The sequence below is a fragment of the Pyrgilauda ruficollis genome, unplaced genomic scaffold, assembly GCF_017590135.1.
Source record: "Pyrgilauda ruficollis isolate IOZ18807 unplaced genomic scaffold, ASM1759013v1 scaffold7, whole genome shotgun sequence".
NCBI lineage: Eukaryota > Metazoa > Chordata > Aves > Passeriformes > Passeridae > Pyrgilauda > Pyrgilauda ruficollis.
This window is the reverse complement of record NW_024528821.1, coordinates 4,905,508-4,925,531: the sequence shown is the minus strand read 5'-3', so window position 1 is coordinate 4,925,531 and position 20,024 is coordinate 4,905,508. Positions and strand designations below refer to the sequence as shown.

The following is a 20,024-nucleotide window of genomic DNA, read 5'->3' as shown; positions in this document are numbered from 1 at the left end:
ATGGGCCTTCAGAGCATAAAGGTTTATATCCTCTATGTCATTCCCACATGCTTTCATTGCATACATCTGTATCCCATCCATGCTGTGTCCTGCAGGCTGTGGGACCTTGGTGGTCTCCTGCTCCAGGATTTCCACTCTGCAGGGACCTGGTGTAGCTGACAGCAACAACAGGGATTTTCAAAGCCTCATTTTGACCATTTCTTGCTGTTCCTACAGCACTGCAGAAGTAATTTCCATTTCAAGCCCACACTTGGAGCCAAGATGAACACCACCATCAGTGTGATTCCTGGTGCCCAGACTGTGTGTACTGTTAGGAGATAATTTATGATACCTAACAAAAATGATGGCAGCAAGTTTCAGAGCAGCAGATTTTGTTCCTATTTTTGAGACAGACAATGTTTTTTTGCAGCCACATCCTGCCTCAGGCAGTTTTCCACAGGAATTAAGCAATCAATTAATCAATGGCCTTAACATTTTGCAGCTTCCTTCTCCTTCCACAGCTTATTTTGACCTTTTGCTGGTGATACAGGCCAAACGTGGCAGAATTCAGAATACAAGGAGTGCCTGGATTCCTTCTGTGATGGATTTACCACATTTCCATCAGTGGGGAGTTGCAGTAGGCTGGGTGGCTCTGGGCTGTTTTGGACAGTTTAATTTGCTTCTGAACTGTGATACACTGCTCAGACCTTTCACATTCAGGTTAATAAACCAAGTCTCTCCTAAAGGCTGGAAAGGAATTGAGTTTTAGTTTTTAGCATTACAGTTCTTCTTCCACAGTATGTTGTCATTCCTGAACTCCTCTTCACAGTTCAGTTATTTAAGTGTTTGTCTCCATTTCCCACCCTGTTCTGGAGTTAAACCCACCAGTTGCTCGTGCTGAGGAACAGTGACTGATGCCAACTGTTCCCTCGTGGATGGCAATAGCTGCACTCCAAATAAAGTCTTAATGCAGTGTCCCTTTCCTCTTTATGTTCATGTTTCTATGGCAGGACGTGAATTTCCCCCCCATTATTAAATGTGACACACCCTCTGTTCTATTTAACAGAATTGCACTAACTTGCCTTCCTTTGCCTTCCATTCGGGAGAATGTAAGTATTTTGCTGTCTTGCACAGCTTGCAGGGCAGGATGTAGGGATATTCATTCTCCAGGGGAGCTGTTATGATTAGCAGAGCTAATAAAAACCATGAATATTTAGCAATATATTCAGGCATTTCAGCTATAAATGGGAACATCTTCAGCACTTGACTGATTCTCAGCTTCTTTGTGAAACCAAGTTGTCAAATTGTTTGTTTTGCCTTTGTTTCTCCTGCTCACTGTGAAGGAAGGAGGGATTGAGGGGGAAGGTGAGACAAGGGTCCTGTTTTCCTATCTGCAGTGTTGAGCATTGCTTACACCGTCTCTGCTCCCCCTCCCTGTACAAAGTGGGGACAGGAGCCTTTCCCCCATTCCATTTCTGCCTGTATTGATGTGTTTGTGCCCACACACACACTCTGGATGCCAAGCTGCCATTTTTAATGCCTTTCCATGGCTGCAGGGCAGGAGCACAACCCTGTTGGTGCCCAGGGCAGAGGGTGTGGGGCACATCTTTGGGAAGACCCTCTGGAGAGGACCAGGGTAAGACCGTGGAGCAGAGCAGCTCACAGCCCGCCTGCTCTCACTGGAGATGTCCTGGGGCCAGGGCAGGGTGGGAGCCCCAGCCTGGGTCGTGTCTGGCTTGTGTGACTTTGGAGGTGGCCAGGGCACAGACCTGGGGCATTGTGTGCTCCTTGATCCAACATGTTAATATGAGCTGTAGGAGGCAAGAAATGATGAACATTGGCTCTGTTGTTGTTGTTGTACTTGATTGGGGTGATTATTTGTAATCCTGTAATTCCTTCAAGCCAGCTCAGAGGAGAATGAGGGGGAAGAGGTATTTAAGGGGTTGTAAAAACACTGTTCTTTTGCTAAAATTCCATCCCTATTGCTGCTGCATTGGAAGGCAAACCAGCCCAGTGCCCAGGCTATGAGCTCCCATTAATTGTCACGGAGAAACAGCCTGGCCAGGCTCAAAAACCTCATTTACCACCAGGGCTCAGGGCAGGAATATAGCAATTTCATTTGGATAATAATGTATTTTTGAAGGATAATAATAATTATTGGCATCAGGTTGTCCCCAAAGACAGTGGTTTTTTGCCTCCAGCACAGCTCTGGCATTGGAGCTGGATTTGTTTCCCCTTAAAAATGAACAGCTGCTGCCAATAAAAAGAATAAGGACTTTTTTGTTGTTGTTTTGTGGTGGATGTTGCTCACAGTTTGGTCCTAGATGAGATGGTTTGCTCTCATTAATGTTCCCCCAAGCATTCTGCCCAGTTCCTCAGAGTCTGGTGGCTCTTTTGCCCACTGAGGCTGCAGGTGATGGTGGCACCCCTGCACAGGCACCCAGCAGCCTTGGAGTCTGTAACCCAAACATGCACTGTGCAGCTTTTCAGCTGCTGTTTGAAAGTCCCTGTGAGTGAACTGACAGGTTGGGAAGGTGAGTGTGGAAGAAAGAAGAACAACACATTTCTGCCTCCTGGCAAACACATCCAATTGAATAATGTGCTGCAAAATGTGTGTTTGCCTTTGCTTGTGATTGCCCTCGTGTCCTGCAGAGACACAATGAGGTAAGAACTGAATGTGCAGGGGAAGCCTGGGGGAAATACAGAATGAGAAAATCAGAGAAGAAACAGTAAAAACACAACCTGTGGGGAAGGAAAGGAACTTGGGTATGGAAATTCATGTCTCTCTAACGGATTTCAGTCTTCAATTTTAGCAATGAAAATTTATCTGCCAGATCCCCTGGCCCCTATGCAGGGGCCAGGGGCACATGGAGGGCAGGTGTTTAAGGTTTCTTTACTGGTGAGCCTCCTGGTTAGGGTTAGGCAAGGAAATGAAGGGTGAAAGCAGGGAAGCTGTTTGCCAAGGAACTCCAGAGCTGTCAGTCTCATTCCTGCCCTTTTCTCACTAAATGCTGCAGCTCAGACTCCGCTGAGGACTGTGTGCTTGCCCTCTCCTGCACAGAAAAGGGCAGCCACCCCCTCCCTGTAACTACAGAATTTCAATCAGTGTTTTAACAAAACATTGTTCTTAATCCAGGTCATCTCAGCCCAAAGCAAATGCAGGGCTTTAGGAAAAAGTGCAACTGTGAAAACTCTTGCTCTGTGCCTCCAGAACCTGCACACAAGGGAGATCTTAGAAAGCTCCTCTGACTTCACTGTCCATAGACCATGCAGTCCTTGTTAACACAGGGCTCGTTAATGAATCTGGTTCCAAGCAGGATCCCACCTGGAACACTTCATTACTGGGAACACCTCCTCACCCTGACCAGCCCCTCTAGCTTAACCCCTTTGCCACTCAGTGCTCATGGGGAGAAGGACATGAGTGGGGACAGAGTGGGGTCTCCTGTGAGAAGGATGCAAAGACCTCCTGTGACTGCAATCTCACCTCAGCAGCTCTGAGATAAGCTCTGCTCAGGGGTCCCTGTCCACACAAGGACAGGGCCATGGTCCCCACCTCTGCAGGTACATTTCAGGGGGTGCAGGTGAGGTATCCACACCCCACACATTTCACTTGGGTTATTCAGAGCAAAACCCCATAGTTCAGGAACATGTGTCTCAGCAGGGCTGCTGGCTGTGCTGTGTGACTGCTGGGAGCAGCAGGACAGACGTCTGCCTTCCTGCTCCAAAGACAGCTCAGGAGAGGGCCCAGTGCGTGTGCCTGGTGGGGGCTAAACAGCATTCCCTGGCATTCCCTGGCATTCCCTCTGCAGCTGGAGGCTCGCCAAGCTGTCAGTGCCTCTGCACAGCTCTGCATCCCAGCTGGAGATGTTCCTGCTGGAGGCAGCTGAGGTAAGGACCGGGTACCTCAGCCCCCTGACCTGCTGCCAGCCTCTCTCAAGAGTGGCTGAGGTGGCACCAGAACTGGGGTGGGGAGCCAGCCTTGTTCTGACCACCGAGGAGAGGGTCCTCAGCCACACACTTGTCTGCTCACATGGAGCATGTGTGTTTCTCTGCCAGCTCTGCTTCACAGGAGCTGCCTCTTATCCCAGCATGGAGTACAAGAATCCCAAGTACTTTGAGGGGAATATGATTGATTTATCATCACTCCTTGGGCTCCAGCCAAAAACAAGGCAAGACCAGACAACACAAGCAGTCTGAGGTGAGGAGCAGAGGGGGTGTGAAGCTCTTGATCACCGGGAGTTCCTGCCTTGGGTGGGAGCATCTGCTGTGCATGGGAGAGGCACTCCTGTTCTTCCAGAAGGACAGACCCAAGGTGTGGCCAAACCCACCCCCCTTTTGCCTGCTGCAGTATGGAATCAGCTGAGAATGCAGAGTTTGGATGGTCACAACCCCAGGGCCAGGAGTCACTCAAAGGTAAGGCATGGCATACATTGAATTCCCATCCCAAAAGCGTGCAGGAAGCTGCTCTCCCAATGGACACTTCTGGCCCTCTCCTGCTGCAGTGACAGTGGCCTCAGCCAAGTGACAGGCACAGGCAGAGCTTTGGGCTCAGGTCACCCACAGGAGGGACACAGCACCCTGCCCACACCTTCTGCCTTGGGCTGGTGCAGGCAGGGACTCTGGGATCATCACCCCTTGCAGGCTGGTGAGATTGGCACTCTGGGAACACCTGGGCTGCACCATGTACAGGCCCTGTGACAGCAGGCTTCAGGAACCCACACCCTGCACAGAAAAGGCTTCTTTGGATGTTGTGGATGCTGAGTACCTCCACCACTGCCATGGCTTTGTGTTTGGAGGTGGATGAGTAGTTCTTCTGGGCCCTGACTGCAGAGGCTGTGCTGTCCATAGCTGTGGTATGACAGAGGCAGCCAGGGCTGCAGACACAGCACTGCACGGGGATCCTCACAGGCAGGATGGGCTGCAGCACTGCAAACACTCAGGGAGCCTGCCAGAGTTTGGACAAGCATAATAGCTCTAATTAGAACAGAAAACACCCTTGATGCTAATTATTTTTTAAACATAGCAGTATAAGGGCATGAATAGGCTTAACAAGCCCTGTAATTACTGAGCTTTAACAGCAGCTGCTCCTCAGCGAAGCTTCTGGGAGTTCCTTGGGCATCGTGGAGGGGTCTCTGCCTCCCCCTGTCCCCAGGCCATGCAGTGAACCACACCTGAGACTTGGCCACTCTGGGGAACGTGAAACCCATGTAAAAACTAAAGCTGATGCCTGTGGTGGGGGCAGAGACCCTGGGGGACAGACCCAGGACCACGGCCACCATCCAGCACCACCCTCTCCAGCCCCTCCTGCCCATTCCCACACTGGGATGAGGCTGATGACCTGCAGCATATCTCTTCATTCTTCATCTTCATCAGCCCCCTTCCAGCCCCCACTGGCCCTGCAGCATCAGCCCCCACCAGCAGGTGGGCAGCAACGCTCAGGGGAATCAAAACTCACCACGCATCACCATGTCTGGCTCCAAAATTTATTGAACTACAAACACACATCACTCAAGAGCACCAGGTCTGGAGGAATGTGAGGGATCGACCCCCTTCCATTAACAGGGGGCAGGAGCTTCAGCTTCTGCTTGATTTGAACACAGACAACACCCCAAACCCAACACAAATAATGCTACAGCAGAATTACAACGGTAATGGCACAGAATTTACAAAAAATATAAATAACCTATTCGTAACCTTAAAGAAAAATAACATCTACCATAAAAAACAACATACATTCCCTTGGGTAAACCATGGCTACAGAAATGTAGTGATTTGTTTTTTTTGAAAAGCACCAGAGTCTGAAGCATTAAATAATCCAACACAGAGGGGGTACCTCCCCCCAACACTTGCAGACTCTTCCAAGAAGTGTGCCCAGATCAGTAACACCAAGTCTTCTTCAGTATTGCCTATTTCTGTAAATGCATATTGGAGGGACAGCTCTCATGAGCCCCCTGTTCAGGAACAGCACCCGAGGGATGTTCACCAATTGTTCACCAGAATAAACACTTTAACAACAGTGAAGTATGTGCCTATTTTAAGTCTATGCTTAAGAGCTTCCCAGAACAGGGCTAGATTTAAACTTATCATACAAATTCCTCTGCAAATCAGACTTCCAGGCAAGACTGGTGTGGAAACCAATCACTTGTGAAAAAATAACCCCATTGCACTGGAGTGTTTCCACTGTTCAGTCCTAGCTCAAGTTTGCACAGATTCCAGAGTTATTTGATTTCTTTAATCTCTCTGTGAGCCATGCCAGCTTGGCACAAATGGCTTCCTGAGGCTGTGACGTGAGATCCAGCACTACAGGAATTTCCCTACCTTACATTTTATGTACTATGTTGAAAATACTATTAAAAAGCAAAAGTCAAGTATCAAGTCCATTGGTTCCCCGGTGAAGCAGTTCCCTGCTCAGGGATCACTGTTGTTCTGATGTCTGGGTCACAGCATTATCCCTGTTTTCAAGGCTCTCTTGGTTCCCTGAGGGCTCTGGCTGGGCTCAAGGCAGCCTAGCCAAGGGGTCTTAGGGTGGGCTAAAGGCTACCTGTTGAACTTTTGGCCCTTGTAAACACAGCTGGTTTTGTCAGCACAGCTGAAGGAAGGTGCCTGCCATGAGCACAGTGAGAGTGGGGAGCAGCCTTTGGCTGGGGGAGCCTCACTGCTGAAAAGCCACGTCCTGCAATGCTCCTGTGCAGTGTCCTGCCCTGCTGGGGCACCAGCCACTGTGACTGGCACTGACACCACGTGTGAGGCTCCGAGGGGGGACCCAGAACAGCTCAAACACACATAAAACCAGTCCCTGCCAGCCAGTGCTGAGGCAGCACACCCTGTGGCACATCAGGGCCTGAGGGGCAGCACCAGTGGGGCAGGAGCTGTGCCAGGGCACAGACCACCCTGCACACCCTGTATGGCCCATCCCCACACCCAGCACAGCACACAGCCACCGTGCTGCACCCTCAAGGCAGGGGGCGAGTATTGAGTACAGGTAATATTGCTCAGACATCAAACAATTGAAAAAGAAGTTTACATAAAAAACTATGAGGAAAGTGAGGTTGATTTCTTTATAGAAGTGAGAAAAGCCCCTAAACAAATGAACTAAAGCCTCACTTCATTTGCTTGGCCCAAAGCCCCACCCCAGCACACCAGTGGAGCTGCCCAGCATGTGAAGAGATTTGCAGCACACACCTGGGGCAGGTCCCCATCATCCACAGCTCTGATTTAACAGCCCTTGCTGCCCATCTCCTGCTCCTGACACTGCCATGTGACACGAGCAGCTGGCTCTGCCATCCTGCCTGGCTGCCACTGCTCTGTGCGCTCCAAGTGACCACACACTGCTGGCACTGGTGACACAGGAACACACAGGACAAGCTGCCCAGTCCAGTTCCAACTTCAAAGGCAGGGCCAGCAAGCTGAGCTGCAGGGAGGCTCTTACTCAGAGGCAGTGGGTGAAGTTATTTTCCTTCCCGCTGGAAGTGACTATGTCCACAGAGAGATTAAATATTTATTGGATTTTGTGAGGTGATTAAACCCAGCACTCTCCCTGCCACAGAAAAGCCTCAAACAGGAAATCCCTGGCCCCAGGCTGTGTGTGCTATAGCAACACTCCCTAACAGTCCAAGAGTGCAGCAAGAGTCTGACTAATCCTGGCCCCACATGGCTCAAAGTTCAATGCTGTAGGTCTTGAGGAGCAAAGAGCAATAAAATAACCTTGAATATGGAAGAAATAAGCAGTGAGGGGAAAGTGCCAGGTCCAGCTCAAACTGCCCATGCCTTTGTTTATTTGAGCACATCCGGGGTGTGTTCAAGCCCCAATATCTTTAAACAGGGAAAGAAAACACCAGCAGCTATCACTGCCCGGGTGTGGGGGAAGTCTGCCTTCCCAGAAGGGCATCGGTTTCTTTGAGGTACCGTGGTCAGATAAAGAAAAATTCTGTGGGCTCAGCCGAGGGGCCTGGGAGGGGCAGCAGGCAGTGGGGGAACAGTGCCACTTGCTGGTGACCACCACACCACGGCCTTGTGCTGAGACCCCGGTGACAGGCAGGACAGCCGAGAGCACTCGGCAGGCCCAGCCAGGGCAGCGAGGGACAAACAAGCGCCACCAGCTCGGCCCCAGTGATGCTGTCTGCGAGTCTCGGGACAGCTGGGCTGACACTGATCACACCGCAGATCATCCTGAGTTGGAAGGGACCACTTAGATCAGAGTCTAACTCTTAAGTGAACGGCCCATGGAGGGGTTGAGCCCTCAGCCCCGCTGTTAACAGCAGCAGCTCTGCCAGCTCTGGGAGCTGAGCCCCGGCCGCAGCCCCGCCGGCAGCTGCTCTGCCGTGACCCCCGGCGTGCCTGGCCGCCCCCGCGCCGCTGTGCCCCGCTCAGGAACGTGCTCTGCAGCCCCCGCTCCTGTCCAGGCCACCAGCACAGCCCCGCTGGCCAGGGCACACCGAGAACAGCCCAGCTGCCTGCAGCCCCCAGGCTCAGGCACAACACTGAAATCAGGGCGACTGGTGACAGCAAGACCATGGCAAGTCATGACAAATCCCCCAGGATGAAATACCAAGCCAGAAGGGTGCTCCCCCTTCCCAGTAGCAACTCCCAGGAATGAGAAATCAGGCCATTTTAGGCAGGAAAAAAAAAGAAAAATATTATTTTAAAAGAGGAGGAGCTTCTGGAGGAGCTCCTGCTGTGGCTGGCACAGGAATGTCACTGCTGCCTGTGACCACAGCCACAGCTCCAGCCCTCAGCTGCCACCGCGGTGCAGCGTCCCTGCCCCTGACACTCTGTGCCACCACAGGCAGTTTGTGAAGCCCTGGAGGCGATGGGCAGTGTACAGCCACGGGGCTGGGGTGAGCCAGCACCTGCCCATGGCCAACAGCCACAGCCCAATGAGGGCTTAAATCAGCTCATCCTGAGAGCCAGTCCGAAACTCATGCCAGGATGCCACACCGCACCACAAATGGACACGAGAGGAAGGTGCCAGGGTGGCACAGAAGGACAAAGGCTGGAGCCTGGCACATCAGGCATGACCAGGTCCTCTGCCAAGGAAATCACAGCAGAGGGAAAGAAGCAACTGAAAAGTAAACTGAGAAAGTGGGTGTGGCACCTGGGAGAGCAGAGCATGGGCCAGAGGAAGGATGGGAAAGCTGGAATGGAAGGCAGGAGATGGCTGGGCTCATAGGAGAGCACTGCCCATGTGAGCCCCATGGCTGAGGAACCCCATGGCAACAGTGGGGCAGGACAGGGCTCACTGCAGAACCAGAGCACCACAGTATGGGCAGCACAGAAACTGACAGGGAAGGGTGTCACAGCTAGAGAAAAAACAGCCTCTGTGGGGGCCTGAGCAAGCCCTCCCCCATGCAGCAGGGCAAAGGCACAGCTGTGCTTCCTGAACCCCTGCGCAGAGACACCCCTGTCACGTCCATTCCATGACGCAAAGACCATCTCCATGTTCTCCTGCCATGCACACCAGCGAGGTTATGTGACTGCAGGCCACTGGATCCTCTCTCACAGGAGTAGCAATTCATGGAGCTTCCTCCGTCCCTCCCCGTGCCCTAGCGCTGGCGGTCGGGCGCGGGGCTGAGCGTGAAGTGGTCGCAGAGCAGGAGCAAGGCGTCGAAGCGCTGGAGCCGCTGCAGCGCCTGCGCCAGCAGCGGGACGGTGACCGCGGCTCCCGCGTAGGTGAAGTGTGCCACCAGCTGCTCAAAGCCCGAGATCCGCCCCAGCAGCTGCGGCATGAGCCCCAGCTCCAGCGCCACGTGGCTGAAGTTCTTCACGCCGTTCAAGGAAGGGTCCAGCAAGAAGGCAAGAGACTGCACCAAGGAATGGGGCAGCTCTGCTATTGGGAGACCTGGGGGGAGCAACACAGCGAAGCTGGGTTAGTACACATCCTACCAAACAGGAAAAGAGAACAGCCAGCCTCCAGCTTCAGCCCCTGCTGAGCAGGTGAAAGGCCACCCTTCCAGGGCAGGTATCTCCTCCAACATCACTTTTAGAGCTCAGCAGCATGGAGCTGGCTCAGTCCTGGGGAAGCTGGTAACTGGTGACAGCTGGGTCACATGCCCACAGGCCACTCGAGGCAGCATCGCAGAAAATATACCCTGTGGACCAGCACCAAAGGGCACAAGTCAGGTGAGTCCCTGGTGGGGACATGGTGGGCTTCTGGAGGAGCTCCCTTCCAAGAACCTGTCTCTGATATGCCCGTACTTGGAGTACAAAGGTGAGAGTGGAAGGCCACTTACCACTGGCCGTGCTGCTGATCTGAGTCACCAGGCTCTGGGCATCATCCACCTGGCAAGACAAAGACCCCAAGGTTGGTGGCAGTCTGCTGAGAACAGCAATGCCTGGCTCTGCTCCCAGGGCCTTCAGAGGGGCTCAGGGAATGGTGCTGCTTCTCCAGCCTTACCACCCCCGTATTAACGTAACTCAGTCCATGTTCTGACCCCTGTGAAGGGCCCAGCCTCCGTGCCTGAGCCTTGGGCAGCTGGCAGCAGTTCTGAGGAGTGATAAGGCAGGAGGAACTTACCGGCTGCTCCCCAGGTGGGATTTCAGCTGTGGGCAAGTGATGAGCCCTCTCTTGCACCCCAGCACTGCTCTCTGCTGGAATCCTCTTCACAGCCCGGCCTGCTGCGTCCTCCAGCCGCTCACCACCCACGAACTCCGCCTGGCTGGAGAACTTTTGGAGGTCCAGCTCAGTGCACTCCACGGGTGCATGCGGCCACTTGTGCTGCATCTCGGAGGCACAGGAGGAGAGGGGGGCCAGGGCCTCCACCGTGCCCGGCCGGCCCTGCCTGGGGGTGGGGGGCGGCAGGACCCCGTCCAGGCAGTCTCCATGGCCCGAGGCCCGGATGAGGGGCTGGCTTTCCAGGAGGCTCCTGCCCAGCTGGGCCTTGGAGGCAGTGCTGGCTGCGATGGCTGGTGGCAAGTCCATCTCTGGCTGGAGAGAGGGGAGCTGGAGACCCACGGCTTCCCCGTCGGAAATGAACTGCACCGCTTCCACGGGGCCTAGAACGAGAAACCAGCACGCATCAGTGAAGCTCACCATCCAGCTCCATCCTTCCTGCCTCAGGGCATCTCAGCCTGGGACCAGGTGAGCTGGAGCCCAGCACCACCCTCCCTTCCCCAGGAAAGGCAGCAAGAGCAGGTACCTTCCGCCTGCCTGTAGCAAGGGCTCAAATTCTTCACACCCAGGCAGCAGGGTCCAGACATCTGCTCCTCACACAGGAACCTGCCAGGTGCTGCTGCAGTTGGGAACGTTGCTCGCTGGCCCGAGAAGTTCTGAGTCCTCAGGAAGACTTGGAGGATAGAGGAGAAACAGCCTAAGCAAAGGTTTGGCTCGCTTCCCTAGCATGTCCTCAGCCCTGTGGTATGTCGGCCAGCGAGGAGCTGGGAGCCCAGCAGCTCCCTGGCATGCTGCTGGATGCCATCCTGCCCTAACCCTGGCCACCACACCTACAGTCCTTTTCATTCTGCAGCAAAGAGCCACCCAACCAGAAAAACCTCAGAAGGGAGGATTGCCAGTTGCGACAGTGAAATGGCCTCCTCCTCCTCCTCCTGATGGCCCTAAGAAGGAGGGAGGCTCCTCTGTGTCACTGAGCAGGTAAAGCACACACAAAGAGAGGTCCTGCAGGCATGAGAAGCAGGATGAGGTGTCTATTCTGTATGAGCTGAGGAACATTTGGGTCACTGTGCTGTGAATTCAGCAATGCTCTACGCAGCAAGAAGGGGCCACTGGCACAGGTGAATGGCAGGGACGAGAGCACCAACTCACCTCTCTGGCACTGGCTTTTCCAGAATCGCTTGCAGTAGATGATGGAAAGTGCCAGAAGCACCAGGACGATGATGACCAGGGCACTGCTGGTCAGTGCAAGAAGGGCTGTGTCCTGTGGTGGTACAGTAGGGACAGCGACCTTCACCAGGCTTGTTCTGGAGCGACCTGCAAACATCATCCACAAAGCGCTGGAGACAAACTCCAAGGCTTGGACCACCCCTCCCCTGCCCATCCCTCATCACACCCCATGGCCATGCCTCCTCCAGCGGGGCTGTGGCTCCCCTGTGCCCACGTCACCTGCCCTGACCCCAGCAGCACAGGGCACCTACACTGTGGCTCGGAGGACGGCGTCTGCTTGGTGCAGGGAATGCACTCCCACTCCAGCTGCCCGCTGATCCGCGCCTTCCGGTAAAACCTGCCAACACAGCACACAGGCTCAGCACAGCCTGGCCCCACCGGGCTCCCACCACCCTGCCTGTGCAGCCAGCTGTGCCACACACCCTGCAGCAGAGTGGGACAGCTGATCCTGCACTCCTTCCTGGCTGGAAGGAGGAGCAACAGGGCTCTCATCGCTGGCTAGAGCCACACCACACCTCCTTGTTCATGTCTAGTCATATGTCAAGAAGCAAGATCTTTCCAACAGCCCACCCCCACCATGTCTGCTGAAGTGGATTTTAATGGTTAATAGCTCCCTAAAGGGCTGGGAACACCCCAGTTACAGCTCTGTCTGAGAGGAGACTCCTACACTGGAGCCCACCGCTGGCCAGCAGTGTCTGCAGCACCTGGGCTTGGCACAGACTGTCTGTATGCAGCCATTTCATTTCAGTAACCCCTTAAACCCCCCCTTTGGGGACTACTAACCATAGTGGTCTACAACACTTCATCTTCCAGGGCTCAGCCACCCTGGTGTCTACAGAACAATGAGAGTCTGGAAGTTTTCTTTCACAGCTCATTTACGTGAGCCTTCATGTTTCCTTCTCCGGAGCTACAACAGGACCCTCCAGATGGGTCTGACTTCCAAGCCATTAGCAGGACAGAGACACACCTCACTGGGTCACCAGGCTCCTCCTAGGTCCCGTGTGGGACCATGGGTGGGGTGTCCCCTGTGGGACCATGGGTGGGGTCAGGTCAAGCCCCCTGTGCCCAGCCCCAGGTATGGCTGTGCTGGCTCACCCCGGCAGGCACTCCCCGCAGACGGCGTCGGCCGTGGCTGTGCAGTTGGATTTCTGGAGGCGGTTGATGAGGGCACAGGACAGGCAGGGCTTGCAGCCGTGGTGTCCCCAGCGGTCCTTGAACTTCCTGGGAGGGCAGGCCACGCACTGCGCATCCCCGCCGCTGCCGTCGCCGCAGTCCTGCAAGGCACCGGGATGGGGGCACGTGGTGAGGGGCCACCACGGGCTCCAAATGCTACTGAGGGAAACAGTGTCCCTTCTCTGGGGGCAAAGGGCCACCGTTCACCTGGGGTCCTCAGAACCCTGCTGAGAGCAGCCACCATCAGTCAGCTCCCAGGAGACACTCGGGGACCCCGTGTGCTGCCCAGCTGGGGCCCATTGGTGTGCTCTGGGTGTGGGAGAGCTCTGGCAGCACCATGCCCCAGGAGGCACCACCAGGGGAACCCTGCTGCCTCCCACCACTGAGACCTCCTGGGACCCCCTGCAGCAGTGTCCTGCTGGCACCCACCCAGGTGCAGCCCAGCCATGCAGTGTGACCTTGCTCGGGGCTACAGACCAGAGGAAGTTTAGACTTCCACCAGCAAAAAAGGAAATCAGGTTGCTCCTTGTGCTGCCTTAAATCCCTCATCACCTCCTGCTTCCATTGTCTCACCTTCCTACCAGGGTAAATGAAACAATCCACCATCCCATCCTACTAGGTCTCAGCTCTTCCCAACATGCTGGGACCCAAGATCATCTTTCTGAAGGGAGGCTGGCAGAGGATTAACCCAGCTATGCCACCCATGATGATTTCTGCTCCTTACAGAGAAGCCAATTTACCTTGGAAAGCTCCTGCCCAGGCATGCACTTTCTGCAGGGGACACATTTCTTCTGGTCATCCAGGTACTCGCTCTCTTGGCAGGCCATTGTGCTGAAGAGGAGAGGGGAGCTTGGGGATGAGAGGAAGAGAAGGCAGATGGATCAAAGCCAGCCCTAACACACTTGGGATGAGCAGTGTGCCCATTTCTGGGCAGACATCTCCACCTGGCCAGGACAGCAGCCAACACTGCTGAGCACTGTGGGTGGGACTTGGGCAGGAGGTAATTCCTGGCTCCTTCCACATGGCTCCATCATTCCCAGCAAGGCTGGTGATGAGCTGCCCCATTCTGTTGCCATCTCAAAGCCTCACAATGCAGCAAATGAAATTTCAGTCACAGTATTGAAGTACTGACCACTAACTGCTCAGGTCACCAGTGGATTCTGCCAGCCCCAGCTGTGGCTCTGGCTACCAGAGACAATCAGCAGATTGGCCCCAGCAAAGGCTCAGCAAAGCCCCAGCTTCAGGATCCAGCAGCCCAGCTCTGACCAACGAGGCTGCATTGGTGTGACAGCACCAGATGCTGGTGGCTGATGCGTCCCTGGCAGAACAGGACACACTGTCCCACACACCCTGCACCCCCAACAGAAAGGGGGACACACACCTGTGGCCCTGCTGCTCCACCCTGGAGTTGTGCAGTTGCTCAGGCTCTTGCTCCATGCACATTTCATCTCTGCATGGTGTCACTCACAGCAAACTCAAGAGGACCAGCAGAACGAGCTCCCACCTCCCTCTGAAACACCCTCCAGAGCCTTCCTGAGGTGCATTAATGGCTCAGCAGAAGGTAACAACAGAACCAGCCCGGGAGCCACAGGGCCACACTGTCAGTAAGGGTAGCTCAAGGGGCAGAACAGGACCAGCATCTCAGAGCAAGCAATTCAGACTGAAGCTGCAAAACTGAGCAATTTATTTGGTGTTTTGGGGCTGCTGATTATTTCTGCAGATTCTAGATAGGCTTTTCCCATGAAAACATACAGGGAATAAAATCCACTTTCACTAGACCAATCTCCACTTTGCCTTTCTTATTACCTTGTGCAGAAAATCAAGAGAGAAACTGTTCAACCTGCCTTGGGAGCAAGTCCTCAACACCCATCAGGAATAGTGAACAACTTTTGGAGGGCACCAGCCTGAACTGCCTAGGAGAACCAGAGCTCTCCTCTGAGAGGGCAGCTTGGCCAGATATCTGGCCCCTGTAAGGCTCTTGCAGTGGGGGGGGATCATCTACAGGGCCCCCAGCACCTCCTGCCACAGCTCCTTCCCCTCCCACAGCAGCATTCCTCTGCAGGCTTTTTCTGCCTCCTCTGCCTAATCCCACCACTCCCTTGCCGGTGCCTTTTGGAAGAGGACACTTGGCTGGGCTCCCCCGGCTCCGGAGGGCCGAGATTCATGGGAGATGAGGTCTGCCCAGACGAGCACAGCACATGAGTCACCCTCCCTCACGCAGCTCCTGCTCACAGCACATGGGCTGATACAGGATCAGCAGCCAAGTCCATGGGGACAGGCCAGCAGGAGCTGCAGGGACTAAATCTGTCTTGCAAGCACCTCGAGACGGGCACGGGCACAGCTCGTAACTAGCATAAAGGTTCCTGACACCACTGAATAAAAGATTTGTCACATCTCAGAAGGTGGTGATGCCAGTGTCACTGCCCCAGGAGATGCACAGGGTTTGGTGTCAGGGCTCAGCTACAGGTTGAGAGCAGGAGGGAACATAAAAAGCAGGGAGCCAGGTCCCAGATGAATGACACACAACTCCTTTGGGGGGCTGGCACGCTGGGCAGGTGTCACCCAACTGATCCAGGAGGCCAGCATGCCAGGGGCCTGGAGTCTGGTTCAGGCTTTTGCTCCTAATAACAGCACAAGATCAATGAAACAGAATTGCAGGCAACAGGAAAGAAGCCCAGATATCAGAGTATGGAGAGGAAGGGGCTGATTTTTACCTGCTCTCCAAACTGCTGTAATGCAAGGGAAAAAAAAGGACAGATGAAAAAAACCTCAACAAAACAAAAACCAAAACAAAACCACAAAAAAAAAAAGCCCCAAAAAACCCAAACCAGCAGGGTTTTTGGTGAAACTGTCCTGTGAACACAACTTTGCCACTTTTTCTCATATATTTACAGAATTTCCCAGCTTTTCAGAGGACCTGCAGCTGAGACAATGCCCTCAAAGCCCCCTCCCCACAAGAACCCGGTTTAAAGCAGTTTGCCAAATACAGAAAGTTACACAGGCCAAAGGAATCCTGTGTCAGAGCTGCTCCAAGCACAAGGACCTCTGCCAGGATGATGGAATCACTCAAGATGGAGCAGACAGCCGTAGCCAACGTGCCAGCAGGATACTGGGCACAGGGCAGGTCTGCTGCTGCTCAAGTGTAACAATACAGGGAACCAACATCTGGTTGAATATCACACATGAAATTCAAAGCTGGGGGTTCTTTGTACTTATTTCAACACCACCAGACCCAAGACATTTGATTTGTACGTGGAGGACACATCGAAACCACCTGGTGCTGCTCTGGGATGGCAGCAACCTTGGATCACCTAATGTTTGACTGAAACAACTGGTCTTACTGAGGCTAAAGGAAAAGCCAAAACCAACAACTCCACCTCTTTGGGAACCACATGGAGTCTCCCTGATACTTCCAGAGCCACACATTTTATTTTCCACAGGGGAATATAAAGATGACACAGTAACAATGAGTACACATGGAGCACAGTATCAATGTACTTAGGGGTTGAGAGGAAGAAGAACCTCCTGCCATCAGTCCCAGATGTATGAGATTTAACTTGAAAACATCTCTAATTTGTTAAAGAACTCTTTTATTGCCTTAAAGGGACATCCTGCCTGAGCAGGAGAGCAGAATGGACTCCCCACTGCATCAGCCCTTAAGATACCAAAGCCATGAGCTGCTCAATGAGTTTCACTGAGTGAGATGAAATGGTTCCAGCAGAGCCACAGCATGAGCTGCAGTTCATCCACCCTGTGACAGCACTACAGCTCAGCCATTGTCTTTTCTCTGTGAAAGTATAATTTAAAAAAAAGATTAGAGTGTATTGGAATCCAATCTATTTCTTTTGTGTGCAGCTAAGGGATTCTGGGAGGAAAACAAGGGTGAGGAAAATAATAAGTGAAAAGGTACAAAATGAAATGAAAGCAATCAGTAAAACCTTCAGGCTGTTGATTCTCCCTATCTGCCCAGCAGGGACTGGGGCAGGGGGGACTGGCAGAGATACAGGCAGGACAGGAGGAGATGGGGTGGGGCCTGCTTCCCATCTCAGCCATGGACCCTGTCCCCTCCAGCCATGGGTCTCTGCTTGCCTGGGACAGGAGGTGCCCAGACCCACCCTCAGGGGCTCGGACACCCACCCAGCAGTGGCTCTTTCACATCACCACGTGAGCCAGCACACACATTACAGGAGATTTCTACTCTGCTGCAGGACTGACTGGCACAGTCAGGCAGCACCATGCCTCAAGAGGAGACACTTGTATACACTGGAACCTAAGAACAGAGAGCTGAAATGCTAAATAAGAGCTGCAAGTGAAAAGCAGGGGGGAAAAATGCTATCTGGAAAATATGAGTGCATGCCTCATGGTTGGCCACGGTCAGCTCCAGTCTCCTGCTCAGCCATTCCCCCACTCTGGTCCAGGCAGTGTCTCCTCATCTCCTTGTGCTACAAACAATGCTGGGAAAGCCTTTGCAGCAGTGGGACGCCTGTGGGCAAAGGGCTTCTCACAGAAGCAAAAAAGGCGGAATCTGAGGCTTTCCACGTGGCTTGGAAATCAGCAGGTTTCCCAAACTGGAGATTCTACACATACAACCACCCACTAATTGTTTTATCTGGAGTGACTGGGGACTTGCGTTTGCTTTAATGAAAGCACCGTGCGCTCGGGTGGGGAGGAAGCGCTCCGGGCTGCTCTCACCCCTCTTTAGCACACAGCAGGAGTCCCCAGGGCACAATGCCCACTTTCCAGTGATTTTTGCCAAGTTAGGGCTGCCCACCTTGGAAACCTACACTCTGCCTTGCCAAGTATCTCAAGCAACACCTACAAAGCTCTATCAATTTGCATAAAACTTTGGATTTCCATCTGGTTTTTGCCCCACATCTAATTCTTAGTAACTTTCACTATCTTCCGGCAATAATCAGAGAACCACTGTAGCCGGAAAAACCTCTCCGAGACCACGGAGTCCAACTGTTCCCCCAGCACTGCTCAGGCCACCACTAATCCCCAAGTGCCACATCCCCGCGTCCATTAGATCTCCCCAAACGGGGACTTCACCACTGCCTGTGGCCGGGCAACAAATTTTTTTGGGGAAAAAAAATTGTTCCTAATGTACAACCTAAACCTCCCGACCCCCGCATCTGGCAGTTGCTCGTTTCTGGAAAAACAGCAGAGGCGAGGCCGGTGGCGGGACGGGCGCGGGGGCAGCGGAGCCCACGCGGGTGCCGGCCGTGGGCGCGCCCCGGCGAGCGCTGGCCCGGCCCGCCCGCAGCCCGGCCAGACCCCGCGGCCCCGCCGGCGCCCCCCGCCGCCCGCTCGGGGAAGGCGGCAGCGCGCCGGGATATGCCCGGGCACGTCCCGGCCAGGGGCTCCGCCGCGGCACGGCCGCCCCGCATCACCCGCACGGCATCCCCCGGACCCCGGCTCCGGTCTCCGCATCTCCCGCGCCCATCGGGCCGGTACCGCCCAGCTCGGTACCGCCGGCGTTCAGAGGTGATCACGGAACCGGCTACAGCCCACGTGTATCGCTGCCGCCGCGCTGTGGGGAGCGGAACCCGCCGCAGGTCCCGCCGGTTCCCCCGATCCCGCCACCGCCTCCGCACGGCGGTGACACCGGCACCGGGGAGGGTCGGAACCGCCGCGAGCGGGCGGGCAGGTGCGCGACCCCCGCTGCTTACCTGTCTCGGTGCTAGCAGCACGGCACGGACCGGGACCGGCACCGGGACCGGCACCGGCAGGACCAGGAGAAACGGCGTCGACGCGGACCCGGAGCCGGACCGGCACCGCACCGGCAGTGACTCGGCGGCCCCGCGTGGAGCGGAGCGGGTCGGAGCCCGTCCCGTCCCGGGCACCGGGAGTGCCCCCGCGCCCCGCCCCGCAGCTCCATTGGCGGCGGCGCCGCCGGGGCGGGGCCATGCCGGGGAGCGGCGCCGGCGGGGGCGGCCGGGGAGCGGCGGCACCGGGACCGGCACCGGCATCGCGACCGGAGCTCCGCGGCGAGGGGAGTCTGGGCACAGCAACGCCGGGGCGGCCCGCTGTCACCGGCCGGGGTGTGACACCAGAGACCCCTCGGGTTTGCGGGACCTTGTTCCCCAAGAGCCGAAGTTGGGAGGCTGAAGGAGCCCCGGGCCCGGCCGTGGGGGAACACCGGGAAGGAATAAACTGCCCGGTTCCGAGTGCCACGCACAGTGTGTGTACGCTGTGTAGGGTGTGCAGTGTGTGTATGGTTTGTGTGGGCAGCACACACCGGGCATGGCTGGCCCCAGAACAGAGGGCTTCTCCCAGGATCAGCATCCACGTGTCCCAGCACTTGCCGTGACTCACCCGCAGTCTGTGGGTAGTTCTGGCGAGCCTCAGAGGTGTCTAAGATTGCCGTGCAATGACTGACTCTACCACAGTGTGAGCCAAACTGGTGTGTGGAACTGAACCTCCTTGTGCAAGGGCAGCTAAATTTCCTTAGCGCTGTCCCTTCCGTGCGCTGTCCCCGAGCTGTTGCCCCTCAGCCCTGACCCAGGACCATGACAGGACCCTGCTGCCTTCCTGCTGCCTTCCCAGCCTCCGGGAGGGGCAGGATGGGCAGCCAGTGCTGCTCATTTTGCGCCCTGGGCCCTAGGTTGCCGTGCCAGGATGAGTACCTGAACTGTGTTTGGGTTTAAACCTGTTATTTTGGGGAATGGTCCCCATTTCTCTCTCTTTCCTTTCAAGCTTCAAGAGCTGCCATTCCAGCCAATGCTTTTGAGAACTCTCCTCAGCTGCCCACTGTCACTGTGGAGCAGCTTCAACAGGAGCCAGACTGTCCAGTTGGAATAACTGAAAGGATTTAATGAAATTCTGTTAAGCAGTCAACTTCACAAAATGATCATGGTTGGAAAAGGCCTTTAAGAACATCGAGTCCAAAAGTTAACCCAGCATGCACCGTGTTCACCACTAAACAATGCCCCCAGGTGCCACCCCACAGTCCTTTTGAACACCTCCAGGGAAGGTGATTCCATCAGTGCCTCGGGCAACCTGTGCCTGACCACTTTTCAGGGAAGAAGTTTTCCCT

The 20,024-nt window shown here is 54.8% G+C and overlaps 1 protein-coding gene across 1 annotated transcript; it reads right to left on the bottom strand.

Annotated features, from left to right (window-relative positions):
- Window positions 1-5,448: 5,448 nt before the first annotated feature.
- EDA2R (ectodysplasin A2 receptor) lies at window positions 5,449-18,840 on the bottom strand. The gene is made up of 9 exons (XM_041485122.1): window positions 18,658-18,840; window positions 13,729-13,837; window positions 12,911-13,089; window positions 12,067-12,152; window positions 11,738-11,902; window positions 11,115-11,261; window positions 10,493-10,971; window positions 10,209-10,257; window positions 5,449-9,817 (listed from the first exon to the last, which is right to left on the bottom strand). The coding sequence occupies exons 2-9, from the start codon at window positions 13,813-13,815 to the stop codon at window positions 9,522-9,524; spliced, it is 1,488 nt and encodes a 495-aa protein (XP_041341056.1). The 5' UTR covers window positions 13,816-13,837; window positions 18,658-18,840; the 3' UTR covers window positions 5,449-9,521.
- Window positions 18,841-20,024: the final 1,184 nt, after the last annotated feature.